The sequence below is a fragment of the Oncorhynchus mykiss genome, chromosome 12 (genome assembly GCF_013265735.2).
Source record: "Oncorhynchus mykiss isolate Arlee chromosome 12, USDA_OmykA_1.1, whole genome shotgun sequence".
Taxonomy (NCBI): domain Eukaryota; kingdom Metazoa; phylum Chordata; class Actinopteri; order Salmoniformes; family Salmonidae; genus Oncorhynchus; species Oncorhynchus mykiss.
The window spans coordinates 60808752-60823710 of record NC_048576.1 but is presented as its reverse complement, the minus strand read 5'-3'; the positions used below and the strand labels follow the sequence as shown (position 1 = coordinate 60823710).

Sequence of the window (14959 nt, the reverse complement as noted above, 5' to 3'; positions counted from 1 at the left end):
AGACGTTTCCACAATAACAACACTTACAGTTAACTGGGGCAGCTCTAGCAGGGCAGAAATTTGACGAACTGACTTGTTGGTTAGGTGTCATCCTAAGAGGGTGTCATGTTGAAAGTCACTGAGCTCTTCAGTAAGGCCATTCTACTGCCAATGTTTGTCTATGGAGATTGCATGGCGGTGTGCTCGATTTTATACACCTGTCAGCAACAGGTGTGGCTGAAATTGCCAAATCCACTAATTTGAATGGGTGTCCACATAACTGGCAAGACAAAAGTATCTAAACTTGTAGGAATCATGGCCAAATACCGACTAGTCACACAGGGCACTTGCCCAGGGGCCCTGACCTCCAGGGGGCCACCGTTGATTTTGTTAATCACTTTTGCCCGTGAGTTGGGGGGGCCCAAAAGGCTAGAGCCGGCCCTGAGTGTGTGTACTGTATATGTGTATGCGTGTGTGTTTGTGTGTTACTTGAATATGCGTGCAGCTTTAGGGCACATTTTTTCAGTCTCTTGTTAGTTCATCCCTGTCACCCTCTCTCGCTCTCTCTCCCTCTCTCTCTTTTTCACTGCTGGGGGGAGGGGGATGGAGGTCACCATAGCAACCATGCCGGGACAAATTAATATCAAGTCCTTAAAACAAAACACACGAGCTTACGTGTGCGTGCGGTTGTGTGTCTGTGTGTGTGTGTCCTTTTCCCTTTCGTGACTCTATTAACTCTGTGAATTTCCATAAAAGGGGAGGGGCTACATTGATTATGAAATATTCATTTCTATATCCATCTCTCTCACTTTATGTCAATTTCCCCCACTCAATTCACTCTTCCCCTCCTCTTCCTTGCTTTTGTCTTTCCTTCTTTCCTCTCTCTCTCTTCCTCCTCTCTCCATCTCTTTGCTGTTGTGTGCCCCCAGGCACTGTGGCACGTCCTCCCTCCATCCCTCCCTCTCCCCTCCTCTCTCACTGCCCCTGTCACCTTCAATTGCTCCATGGAACTAGACACACTGCCTTAGGCGAGGGAAGAGAGGAGCGAGAGAGGAGACCAAAAGAGAAAGAGAGGGAGAGAGAGACAGAAAGGGAAAGACAGAAGAGAGAATGAAACCGAGCGGAGGAAAAAGAGGCAGACAGGGTATGTGTGAGATAGGGAGATAGCAAGAGAAAGGAGAAAGAAACCGAGAGAACTAGTTTGAATTAGAGGGAAAGAGAGAGAGAGAGGACATAATAAAAAGGTATGGTTAGAGGAGGGGATGAGAAAGTCTCAACTGTGTCGTTCAGCAACATCCTGTGTAAAACTATCCAATAACAGCAACACCTGCTGTCAACCATTGTCCTGACTGAGGAGTCCAACACTGAGAACTAATGGATTCCTGTTAACTAAGATAGCGAATCGGTTCCATTCCCAGAATGTTGTGAGAAGGTCTTTCTATTTCTATGGGTTTATGAGAAAATCTCAAGGAAGGACAAATGAAGTAAATTACACAATTGCGCAAATAATACAATGAAGTAGGCCTAAATAACACAATTAAGTAGGATCAATTCGGAATAAGTGCGACACTTTTTGTATTTCCGTCTGCTATAACCTCTTTTGACATCTATCCAAAATATTAGCTCAACACGATACATTTCTGAAATCCTCAAGAAGTTTCCTAATCACAGAAAAAACTGTGTTGATATCATATTGACAGGAGGGATGACACACCCATTTGTGTACAGTGAGTCAAAAGCATATTTTCATTTGGTAGACTGGGACAGCAGACTAAAATAACTAGGACACCATTATTATAGTCCCAATTGTACCCCAATGACAATTCAATTCAATTGTGTGTGATTAGGAAACATCTGAGGATTTCAGAAATGTATCATGTATTGGGCTAATATGTTAGATAGATCTCTGAAGAGGTTACAGGAGGCGTAAATGCAAAAAGAGTCCCACTTTTACTGAATTCACTCAGTAATAATCCAATCGAATCAAAATCTTATTTTATTAGTCACATGCGCTGAATACAACAGGTATTCACACATTACAGTGAAATACTTACTTACGAGCCCCTAACCAACAATGCAGTTTTTAAAAAATGAATAAGAAAGTAAAAAGTAACACGTTATTAAAGAGCAGCAGTAAAATAACAATAGCGAGACTATACACGGCGGTACCGGTACAGAGTCAATGTACGGGGGCACCGGTTAGTTGATGTATTATGTACATGTAGGTAGAGTTATTAAAGTGACTATGCATAGACGAAAACAACAGAGTAGCAGCGGTGTGGGGGGGGGGGGGGGGGGGGGAGCAATGCAAATAGTCTGGGTGGCCATTTGATTAGATGTTCAGGAGTCTTATGGCTTGGGGGTAGAAGCTGTTAAGAAGCCTCTATGACCTAGACTTGGTGCTCCGGTATTGCTTGCTGTGCGGTAGCAGAGAGAACAGTCTATGACTAGGGTGGCTGGAGTCTTTGACAATTTTTAGGGCCTTCCTCTGACACCGCCTGGTATAGAGGTCCTGGCGGTGTCAGAGGAATAGTTTAATCTTCCGCATAGGTCGTCAATTTTATTTTCCAAAGATTGCATGTTTGCTAGCAGAATGAAAGGAAGGATTTATTCGATTGCCTACCAATTCTAAGGCCCCTTTTTCTGTGCCGTCTCTTCGTACAAATGACGGGATCTGGGCCTGTTCCCGGGAGAGCAGTATATCATTAATGTCGGGCTTTTCGGACTCATTAAAGGAAAAAAAGGATTCTGCCAGTCCGTGGTGAGTAATCGCACTTCTGATGCCCAGAAGTTATTTTCGGTCATAAGAGACCGTATTAGCAACATTATGTACAAAATAAGTTACAAACAACGCAAAGAAACAAACTAAAAAACATGATTGGTTAGGAATAATTAAAATATCAGCCTTGTTCTCCGGCGCCATCTTAACATTACTAATAACAGTACAACAAGAAAATATTTACAGGGCATAGTACTACAAGTACCAGAGCCCTGCCTAACCTACAGGGGGTCCTAAATGTAGACTGGGGTTGCGGTCCAAAGACTTCAAAAACACACCCTCATCCACTTACCCTCGCCTTATGCCCTTGGGGGAATCCCCAACGCCATCTTGGAGGGTGGTCCAAATGATTAGCCAAGCAAGGGAAGTTTGCAACGTAAGCCCCTCAGCCCTAGTTTTTAGAAACTCCCCATAATTCAATTTGCGACGATTGCGCATTCGCTAAGAAAAGTCAGCGAAAACTTAAAAACAACATCAATGGAGAAGTCAAGATACAAGTGTAAGTAAAAAGGAATGCAAATAAGTGTGAAATTTTGCTGCTACGTAAAGAAAAATATGTTTTTGTTTGGTTATCTTTTGGAAATTGTAGAAATAAAACATTTTCCTTCTTCAGAAGTTCCAGCTAGGCAGGCTAATGGTAGTTAGCTAATTCATTTGCTAGCTATCATACAATTGGTATATATTATTAATTATATATTTAATATAGACATGCACTCATAATTGACTGTAGCCATATAAAACACCCACAAACTACCAGTGGCTGAAAACACAATCATCTCGGGATGAACGAGTGACGAATTTCCGGCCAATGGTAGTCCATTTAACAATAATTCCTTCCTTCCTCCCTTGCCCTGCAAGTGTATACTCGTCAGACGTGATGAAATGTCATCAGAAGTGTCCACTTAATTTGAGGGCAGAGGGGATAAGGTGTCGTTAAGTGTTTGGACAGTAGCCTGGATCTCTTTCATCCATTGGAAAAGCCTGTAAAACTGTCCCACTGTATTTTGATGCACCAGTACATAGTACGCACATTTACGTCACAATTTGGCACAATGAATTATTTATGACTGTTTTATAGCCTTAACATCAAAATAGAAAAAAAGCTATTCACCTTTAATAACCAAATGAAGTAGGCCTGAATAACACAATTAAGTAAATAACAACAATTCCAATGACAATATGGAGAAATTGGCTACATAAAATGAATGAATTAATGAATAATAGCCAATTCTAATCATATCAAACTCCGTTCGTATGACCAAACATTGAAAATAAATGATGCTAAACCTAAACAAAATACTTCCTTCTCATATAATAAAGTAGGAATGAATTAATTATTTTATCGAGGCATTAAAAGTTAAACTGATGTAACTGCCCTGAAAATTATACTGAGTGGAAATAGGCTAAGGTGGCTCTGGCGGGAGGTATGTGGTAGGAAGGAAGTCGGGAAACGAAAAAAGGGGGATTTTGAAGAAAAAAAGATCTGCTGTGGTTTCTAGATTGTTCGTTTCAAAAGGTATCCCACTCTGCCCCCAAGCGTTAGGTTTCCAGAACAACATAAGCATACGTTATTTATTTATGTGAAAATAATTTCCCCCCAATGCTGAATAAATTCCTTTATAATAAATATCACGTTTGTCTGTCGTTCCCGATATTAGTATGTATATCATTTTCGGACTTTACAGTGGTAAAGGCTACAGTGGTGTGGTTTTCCATCCTCCCTGGTTTCATATGAGTGGGCAAGATGCATGTCAATTGCATTGGGTTTTACCAAACAATGCTGCCTGCCATTCCTTGCCGTATGTTTATACACCTCAGGTGTCCCTTTACATTGCTGATGAAAACTTTCGTAAAAATCTCTTCATGCGCGCTCCGGTATGGAGGTTTGCGCGTTCGCATGTCAACGTGGCGCTTCAAAGCCAATCGAAATCAGTCTCGGGCTCCGTTAATCCCATTTCCTCGTTTCTATTGGTTTATTTTCTTGTCAGCGTGTCTGCGAATGGTCGACTGAGAAAGCGTGGCACCGCCTCCTTTATTGTAGAATTTAAAGAGGCAGGGAAAGTGCCAACGCGTATCTTTACAAGCCCAGAAAAAACCGTGATTGAGACGTGTTGCTAAAAATTGGTACGTGTTTTATTATTATTATTAATAATGCATGGACGTATATGCTCCAGTAAAGAAATTGAGTGATTTTGGTTGTTTAAAATTCTTTAAAAAAAACAACAAAAAACGTTGTGTACAGTTTATGCCAAGTTAAAATGTTCTTGAAGTAGCCTAAACTCATTGTCTTAAAATATGTAGGCTACCTAACTGCATCCCTTTTTGCTTGAAAACATTTTTTAAAATGAATTCACAGGCATTATTGATGTAATTTATTGTTGTATTCATTATTCAGAAGTGTTAAGACAACAGACTGACTGATTAATCCTAATTCATGTCAGGACTCAAGACAGTAGCCTATAAATAGGGCACAAAAGTGGAACACACTTTTTTATGACCATATGTATCACTGTTTGCATTAAATAAACAGTTATTGTCTAACCCAATAATGTATTATTTTGAGTGAGGCCCATGTGTCTGGCAAGTATCATCTCTGTCTATTTGTAGGATAAATTCTGTTAGTCTGCTGTAGTGTCTCTCTCTTTCTCCTTTTTTCTTTCTCAGGACAGAAGATGCTGCTGCAGTCACTACCTTCCCTCATTCTCATCCTCGGGGTGGTGGTAGCTGTGCCCGCTAAAGAGAAGCGTGTCCATCGCCATAGTGACCTGAGTGACCACGCCCATGACGACTCCACTGGTTTCCATTATGACCACGAAGCCTTCCTGGGTAAAGAGGAAGCCAAGACCTTCGACCAGCTGACCCCTGAGGAAAGCAAAGACAAACTTGGGTACATTATGTTACAGAACTCCCATGCAGGTTGTGTCCCAAATGGCGAATATGCACTACTTTTGACCAGGGCCCATATTTCCTATGTTATGTATTACTATAGACCAGGGTCCATATTCCCTATGTACAGCAGTACCTTTGACCTGGGCCAATAGGGCTCTGGTCAAAAAGAGGGAACTATGTATGAAATAGGGTTCCATTTGGGATGTAGCCACACTCACTGCAAAGTTGGGCTCCCGAGTGGTGCAGCGGTCTAAGGCACTGCATTTCAGTGCAAAAGACATCACTGCAGTCCCTGGTTCGAATCCAGGCTGCATCACATCTAGCCGTGATTGAGAGTCCCATAGGGCAGTGGCCCAGGCTGTCCGGGTTTGGCCGGGCTAGGCCGTCATTGTAAAAATAATTTGTTCTTAACTGGCTTGCCTAGTTAAATAATAAAAAGTATAAATATGCAATATCCTTATTTGGGTATTATTTTAATGAGCTCTGCCCCAAACAAGATCAAATTTGGTTGTAAAATGTTACGTTCCCCAGCAAGAATCAAACATTTTGACCAAACAAAAGGGGATTTAACAAAGACTCACTGACAACAACCAAAACTAAACAGTTGGGGTTTTAGGAGGGGTTCTGAATGACACTCATGGGGGTTCCCACTGAAAATTGCATAGCAATAAAAACTGGGACCTAAAAGACACCCACCATGAGCACCCACTGAATTTGCAAAGTAAGAGGCAAACAAATGAAAAACCCACACCAAACTTAAAGACCGTAGGCAAACCAAAAAGTTTAGCAAAATGAAAACAGGGAAGATCAGACAAAGGAATGTTTTTCTAGAAATCAAATAGGGAGCGCCAACTAAAAGTGTTGACCCTACACATCTCTCAAGACAACTGGAGCACTGGGCCAGCTGCTCTTAAATATCACTTGGGCCAGTACAGGTGAAACACCTTCTGACTAACAAGGTGACACCAATCGGTGCACCCTACGTGCTAAAAGTCCAAACTCAAAACATAAATGGAAAAACGAAAACCTGTAACAAATGTATATACAGTATGCCTTATCAGAAATATACTCTTAGCATTCATTTGACATCCAATTTGATATGCTCCTATGAACTTCACGTTGGTGCTCATGGGTCCTTTTACATGGAAATTATCTTATACAGAAACCCAGCATAAAACCCCAAGGAGCAAGCAATGCAGATGTAGAAGCACAGTGGCTAGGAAAAACTCCCTGGAAAGACTGGAACCAAGAAAGACACCTAGAAAGGAACCAGGCTCTTGAATGGTGGCCAAGTTCGCTTCTGTAGGTAGTAGGCTTAGTTGGCTTGTTCTGTCCCTTTGGCAGGAAGATTGTAGATCGCATCGACACAGACAAGGATGGTTTCGTGAGCCATGGTGAACTGCACCAGTGGATCAAACACAGGCAGAGGAGGTACATCGAGGAGAATGTGCTGAAACACTGGAAGGAGTACGACCAGAACAAGGATGGGAAGATCGGCTGGGAGGAATACAAGAACACCACCTACGGCTACTACCTGGGTACGACAAGGGAGGGGGTGTGTGTGGGAGCATGGGTAGCCTAAATTTGAGGTGAATGAGCGAGGGGGTGGGACTTCAAAAGGGCAGTCCAAATTTACCTGAGGTGTATAGTCCACATATAATTAGTAGGCTTTATGGGTGTTAAAGATTGTTGGAATGATGGGCAGGTTTTGGCACAACCAAGATACTATTTATGTAGGATCAAATTTGATGAAATTACTGTGTAATATAAGGAGAGATTGATCATGAGCTACAAACACAATCCAAAAATGAGATGGGAATGAGAGAGGAGAGCTGAACATGACAGTACAGTAGTGGCCATACAGCTATGCGATAGTGGTGTCATCTTAGGCTCGTATTGTTAATACAAAGGCAGGGGAAGGGGTTAGTGATCAGTTTAGCCTATTAGATCATAACAAGTAACATTACATGGACAGGGGAGACCTGATCCTAGATCAGCACTCCTACACTGATACGCTTGATACATACGACCCCTGATCTTTGCTTTACAAAGCCATGTCTTGACTCTGAGAATGTCCTCCGCTCCGTTGCAGATGAGGAGTTTGACGACGTGGATGACAAGGCTAGCTACAAGGCCATGCTGACTAGAGACGAGAGGCGCTTTAGAACAGCTGACCGCGATGGGGACGGCATCGCCACCAAGGACGAGTTCACTGCCTTCCTTCACCCCGAGGAGTACGACCACATGAAGGCCGTTGTTATACAGGTCAGTCAGAGGACTGGGATCAGTCACTAGAGTCACAAGATCAATCAAATTCTGAGGAACATCCAGGTGGTGTACTTTTTTCTCCAGCCCACTTCTAAACTATTTTATTCTGTTTCGCTTCAGGAAACCGTAGAAGACATTGACAAGAACGGTGATGGAAAGATCACCCTTGACGAATACATTGGTTAGTCTCTCCTTCAACTTACTACCCTTTCCAAACAGAGAACATACAATATGTCATCAACCAAATGTAATTGTTTTTTTACACATTTTAATATGAGAACAAAAAATGAAATATTTTATTACCATCTATGCATGATATTCTTGGGTCCACAACCAACTATATGTTAAATGAAAAGTGCTGGTATGCGTACACAAACAGAAGATAACCCAGAGATGCACAGCGTATTGACCAGTGGTTTTTAAACCGCTCCTCGGGTACCCCCAGACGTTTCACAATTTTGTTGTAGCCCTGAACTAGCTCATAACCCCTGGAATTTACTTTAGAAATACAACACCTACTGTACAAGCTGTAACCTGTTCTCCATCACAGGGGACATGTTCACACCTGAGAATGGAGAGAGTGAACCAGACTGGGTGCTGACGGAGAAAAAGCACTTCACAGAGATCAGAGACACCAACAAGGTACACTAGTCTGCTGCTACTGGATCACCTTAACATTGACAACATCCTCTCCTTATACATTACTATAACATCACTATTTAAGTCAGTACACTTACAGTACCCTACCCCTCAGACCAGCCATGTCAATACTTACACACACACGCACCCCTCTCTCTGTCAACATACTAAGTTAACAGGTTTGTGTCTGTTGTGTTGTCAGGATGGTTTCCTGGATAACCATGAGGTAGCTCAGTGGATCCTGCCAGGAGAGATTGACCATACTGACAATGAGGCTAAGCACCTCATCCACGAGACAGACACAGACAAGGTACGCATCTCCCCAGTCCTACTGCCTGATCTTACCACAAACTAAACTTATCATACCTGTATACCCATTACAACAAATGTTTCCTAATCCACTTCCACACACAATCTTATCCCCTCTGAAGCACCCCTCCTCATCCCTGTACCCCTCTACAACTCACACCTCCTGTGTTCCCCTTTCTACCCTCACCTCACATCTAACCACCGCCATAGCTACAACTATCGTGCAGTGCATACCCCCACCCGTTCACACCCCTTCCAACTCACCCCGTAGCATCTCCCCTTCCTCTCTGACCTCACACCTTCCCCCAACCTCACACCGACTTCTCATATGAAAACCAAATAACATCCTGTTACAACTGACCACTGTATTTGGTGACATGTGCAACGCATAGGCCTATCCTATGTACATTTTAAATGACATCTGTGGTAATAATACAAGAACAGTCTCCTAGCAGTTTAAATTAGGAACTTTGAAAATAGTAGCTTTTATGCTAAAACAAAGATGTTTACATCCCAAATGGCAACCTATTTCCTGTAGTGCAGTACTTCAGCCCTATTGACCCTGGTCAACAGTAGTGCACTATAGGGAATAGGGTGCCATTTGCGACACTTCAGAGACATGAGCCTGGGAGCAGATTCAGGGCTCTCTCACATCACATGTCATGTCATCACATGTCAGCCTGAACACCGCTAATAATCAACATAATGGAATTAATTGGGGGTAATGACCTGTTAATTATAATGAATCTCTTTCTCTCCATCTGTCCTTCATTCACACTTTTCTCCCTTTCTCACTTATCTATCCATTTCTCCCTCAATTTCATCCTTCTCTCAATCATGACGCAATGAATGGTGGTGGGCGGGACCTGAAACTTGCCTCCTCTGCGATTGGACGAAACAGGATGACAAAATAACCAAGAAGGAGATTCTGGCTAATTGGAACATGTTTGTGGGGAGCCAGGCGACCAATTACGGAGAGGATCTCACCAGGAGACATGACGAGCTTTGATGAAGTCATGCGAAGGCTTAGGGAGGGGTTAAGGGCTCCATGCAAATGGAGCTCCGTTTGCGCAGTTATGTACTTTTTGTGCAGCCAAATTTTTGGAACAGACCGTATACGTACTCTGTTTGCATAGAGCCCTCTAGGGAGAGGGATTTCCAAAATACATATTGGGGTTTTGTATTGTGAAAGGCCATACACTTATAATGGAGAATACTGTTACTATTATGGAGTTGGGTAGGGGGAAGTTCTGAGGGGAAAAGGTCACAGGTCATATTTATACTGTTGAAAACATTTCCATGGGAGGTAACGGGAGCATGGAGATGTTTACATACGGATACATAACCACAACTACAGCCTCTCTCACACACACAACACAATCATGCTCAAGTGTGAATAAAGACACTCCACAAGTCAACAAGCTTATTTTTTTAACAGCATATATAGAATATACACTTGGTTCACACGGGAGGGGGGGGGGACGGAGGGGGCAAAATTGAATTACACTTGTGGTGAAACATTTCTCTGAATTTTAAATAAAGCCATGTTGGTTTTTCTACAAAAAGTTTAGTTTTTCTTTGACATGACATTTACTGTCCTAAGCAACTTAATTTGTTTCCTGGTGCTTGAATGGAGTTTACCACACCACTGCCACCTGCTAAATGGTCTGTTAGTTTACCCAGATTCCTTCATTCTCCTCTCTTAGGATGGGCGTCTCTCTCTCTCGGAGGTCATGGACAAGGTCGACTTCCTTAAGTCAAGCACGCTGACTGACTACGGAGGTATGTTGGCGGATGAGGGTCACCAAGAACTCTGACCCCCTTGACCCCAACACAGCCAATTTAACTTGATATACGGTACAGGCATGAATTGGTGTGTAGGCTGTTTGATGCGTGTGTGCCAGAGAAATAAAAATGACATTTCTCAGGGCTCTACAGTACGACCATTTTACTTGCATATGCACCTACACACTATGTGTGGCCAGGATTCTTTTTATTTAGAAGCACCAGTGTGCCTAAAATTAATACCTCAAATATTTTACCTTCTAAATTTCTTTGTGTGCACCTATGTGCTTCTCAGAATAGAACCCTGTATAACAAAGCTTCAAATAGCAGTTGGAATTCTCAGACTCCATACAAGAACAGACAACCACAACCGTATGTACAAATAATCAAGTATATGCCTTTGTCATGTTGACCGTCGTCTCTACACCATCATTACGGGTCGAGCCTCTTTAGCTTTCAGTCCCACTCCAGAGCCTGCAAACCCAGTTCCACCCTGGGAAGGAATAAAATATATTAACATCAGACGGTCTTCAATTACCTTTACAAACTAAGTACCCTGCTCGGTCTTGTACGTACATACTCTTTTAAACTCAAACAACACTCACCCTCTGTAGTGGGATGATGTCCTTCTCTGTGAGTTTGTCTCCGGTAATCGGGTCCGTCATGTCCTTCCTGATCAGCCTCTCCACACACTCCTGAGTCACCACCGCTCCACTGAGAGGAGGGAGAGGGGAAATAGATTTAAGAAACTGAAGAAGCGAGGGAGAGAGGTAGTAGGGATGGCTTGATGTAGAGGTGGTCCAGTAAATAAAAAGGAACCGAAGAGGGGTATACTTACGAGGGTTTGAGAACGGAGCAGGGGACACTGTTACCCAGAGTGTCTTTAGTCACGGCACACAGGTACCTCTCCTGGGAACAACATTACACAAGCTATTAACCCAATGAGCCCCATTAACACCGACGGGTTTTGGATTTCTAACCCCTTTTGAGCTATATACTTCTGGGTATTGGATTTGTCCATTTCTTCTGCATCTGTTGATACCAACAGATGTGTGATTAACAGGGGCTGAGCTAGAACAGTGTTTGTGAGACAAGGATGGATCCCGGTCTTACAAAAATGTCTGTAGAGCCCGAATGGTTTGAGCTACACACCATTTATGAAAATCATGAACCTGTTACATGCTCTGCTCTAGGACACTCACAAGCATCATTAGAAGGTAAGGGGTTTTTCTACATAGATCATAGGAGATCCCAGGACAGTGTAATAAGCTTATATAGTTGCTAACTCCAAACAGTAGTCACTGACTAGTTGTACATTTATTTCCCAGTGAGCAAAACATTTCTGTATTTACAGCAATCAAATTCCTTTTGCGCAGGTTTTTACTTTGGCGGACCTTTTTTTTTTATTGACACTTGTCAAGAAAACTCATGAATGCAACTATTTATGTAAAAGAGGGAGATGCATGGAGTTAGAGATAACAATGTGTAACAGTGTGCAGAGGTTGTGGTGTGGTCAGGCACTGACCTGGCGTGCGAGCAGGGCCACTCGGTCCAGACTGGGGTCCAGAGGAGTGAAGTGTACGTTGGTCAGCTCATTCATCTTCAGAGGCCGGCCAGACATGGGACACACCACCGTCTTACTCTGAGGGGGAGAGAGCGAGTGATGATTGAATTTGAACTCCCCTTTATTGGGTCAATAATTTGCTTTGCACAAACCCATTGAAATAGCAAACAGCTAAAATGTATGGTGGAGAGGGAGAAGGAAAGACCAACAGATCAAACACCTGGGGACAAGCTGACCTCAGAGAGATAACAGATAATAGAGAGATGGAGAACAAGAGGGGACAGACACAGGGAGCACGATGACATTGACATTTGGACAAGAAACCTAACAAGCTCTTGGCAGTGGAAGAGTCAACAATTGTTTCCCTAGGACAAAGGTCAGATCCTCAGTAAAGAAAAACAAGTGACCAGACAGCTGTGTTGAATGAGAGAAATGAAGAGAAAGAAGTAGAGTGAAAATGTGGGATAAGGGCATGGGGTAAGTCAACACTTTAGGACTTTGGCTTTCACTCACAGGTTTCTTGAGTATGGTGGGTTTGGCCTCTGGGGTGAGACTGGGGATCCAGAAGCTGGGCAGGGCCTGGGAGGAGCTGGTGCCGGCAGCAGGAGCAGAGGAGTCAGCTTTTGATGTACTGGCTGATGTACCCGCAACACTCTGGCTGTCTGACTCTTTGGCCTGGCCTGAAGAGATAGGTTAACTCAATCTACTGTTCTCTGTCCTACGTTCCTTCCAAGCTAGTAGACACACACTTACCAGAGGTAAAGGGGTTGATGGGTTTGGACACGATGCTGTTCTCCCGGGTCTTGAACCTCTCTGCTATCCCCCTCTCCTCAGATTTAGACTCCAGACGACTGTCACTCTTCTGAGTCTGTTTCTGCTTCTCGTACGCCTAAGATGAACAGTGAGAGGGTCAGATGAAGACAGATAGAGCTCGGTGCTTATTATCAGATGTATTAGGTTACAAAATGCAACTTTTTTTATATCATGTTAATGATATGTTAGAGAGACTACACTGAATGATTCAGAACCTGAATCATATTTGTCGGCCTTATGAATTATATAATTGACATGATATTTTTAAAAGGTTGGATTTTGTAACCTAATACATCCGATAATAAGCACCGAGCACCGTTGACATAGCGGTACAGGATTCTAATTACAACTTGAGGACTTCACATGTTGTGGTCGTCATCATCTTCAAAGTTGCTTCCGATGGTCGCGAGAAGCTAAATTAACATGACCAGCCTAATTCAAATGTAAAAGGCTTTGAAAAACAAACAAACTTGGTACACGCTCAGTGCTCCATTGACATTTCAGAGAAAAGTGTATACTAAAATTCTAAATGTCATGTCTCAAAATCGATATCCATCTTAACTTTATATTGTTTAATATCCTGCGGATTCGAGAAGAAATAACAAGTCTAAAGGGAAGGTGAGCCTGTCAGTAACCTTAAATCTTGCACAGAATCCAGCCTAGCTGAAGCGATTACATTTTCCAGATTTTGTTTCACTTTTTTCTCTGGCCTCCATTGATTTAGTCACCCCAATTCTGGCCATCCTACAACCATTGGTTTCGTTAAAGGATTATGTACACAATTAACATACCCATTGGTCAAAATATGCGATTGGCCACTAATTAATTAAATATCTATCGAGTGAGAGAAATAAAACTAGTCTCGGTGTTTTCTGTACTATTTCCCAAACGGGACCATTTTAAAGCCAGTTACCTTCATTTTCTTGGCGATCTCGGTCTTCTGGTGGAGTATGTACTCCAGGATGGCCTGTTTTTCATACAAGTATCCATCTGGACTGGATATACAACATTAACGTCTTTACGACACACAAACGGGTTATAAACGAGTTACACAACAATGATGTGTTTGTGTGAGACAAGGGGATTGCGACTTACGTTACAACGGGGTCCCTGCAAGTCTGGAGAGAAAGGCAACAGCAGTCGAAATCCTTTATGGCATCCTTTCCTAAACGCACACTTTGCGTCCCATAACCCGATGCCGCTAGATAAGAGAGAGCAGATGATGTTTAGCTGGCATGAACAGCTAACGTTAACCAACGTTGTAAAGACTCACCAGTGTCCTTCCTTTTCTCGTGGTAGGTGTAAACGGCTCCCGCCGTACAATTTTTCCCATGCCGAGTCATTGTCCGCTAGAGGTAAAAACACGTTAGAAAGACTTGTTATCTAACGTTAAACAACTTGCTAGCTACCAGAAAACATGTAGGTTAACATGCAAGTCTTAGCTAGCCAACGATAATGCTAACCAACGCCAACTGGTCCCACAACCAAACGTCAGCACCAAGCTTTGATAGTAAATAAATAATAATAATTACCCTCTTTGCATGGAACTGGGTAGTAGTTGAATCTAAAGAACAATAATACTATTAAAAAAAAATAGGTTCTTTATAAACAATATGTGCGTTTACAACACTGTGTCCGTTTCTAGCGAAGTCAATCCTGCGGATGTTGGTACGCCAGTGAAAATTGTTCGAGTCGTCTTCTTCATGAGTTGATTGTTGGATCCCATCCTATATTTGGTGCATACACCGCCACCTACTGTACTGGTGTATGAGGGCATTCACGGCCTACCCACATTCAATTATTGATACGGTAATACAACATTGGGGAAAAGGAAAATTGCCCAGCCAACTATTAAACCTAAAAAAAAAAAAAATACTACCCCCATTCCACTATTTAACCCTATCTAATCCAACAGTCTGAGAGGACAGAACACT

At 42.6% G+C, this 14959-nt stretch overlaps 2 protein-coding genes across 3 annotated transcripts; one reads left to right on the top strand and one right to left on the bottom strand.

The window, feature by feature from the left end:
* Positions 1-4733: 4733 nt before the first annotated feature.
* On the top strand, positions 4734-10798 carry rcn3 (reticulocalbin 3, EF-hand calcium binding domain). 2 transcript variants are annotated; one of them, XM_021626070.2, is made up of 8 exons: positions 4734-4882; positions 5423-5645; positions 6992-7185; positions 7740-7912; positions 8036-8096; positions 8466-8557; positions 8757-8864; positions 10570-10798. In XM_021626070.2, exons 2-8 carry the CDS (start codon positions 5431-5433, stop codon positions 10678-10680), a joined length of 954 nt encoding a protein of 317 aa, XP_021481745.1. In that variant the 5' UTR covers positions 4734-4882; positions 5423-5430; the 3' UTR covers positions 10681-10798. The 2 variants fall into 2 exon arrangements, with proteins under 2 accessions (XP_021481745.1, XP_021481746.1); XM_021626071.2 differs by having other exon boundaries at positions 9765-10792.
* LOC110539099 (nitric oxide synthase interacting protein) lies at positions 10282-14732 on the bottom strand. Its single transcript, XM_021626073.2, has 10 exons — positions 14558-14732; positions 14299-14374; positions 14121-14226; positions 13939-14020; positions 12966-13101; positions 12726-12892; positions 12174-12290; positions 11487-11557; positions 11254-11362; positions 10282-11141 (listed from the first exon to the last, which is right to left on the bottom strand). Exons 2-10 carry the CDS (start codon positions 14366-14368, stop codon positions 11070-11072), a joined length of 930 nt encoding a protein of 309 aa, XP_021481748.1. The 5' UTR covers positions 14369-14374; positions 14558-14732; the 3' UTR covers positions 10282-11069.
* Between the last annotated feature and the right edge of the window lie 227 nt (positions 14733-14959).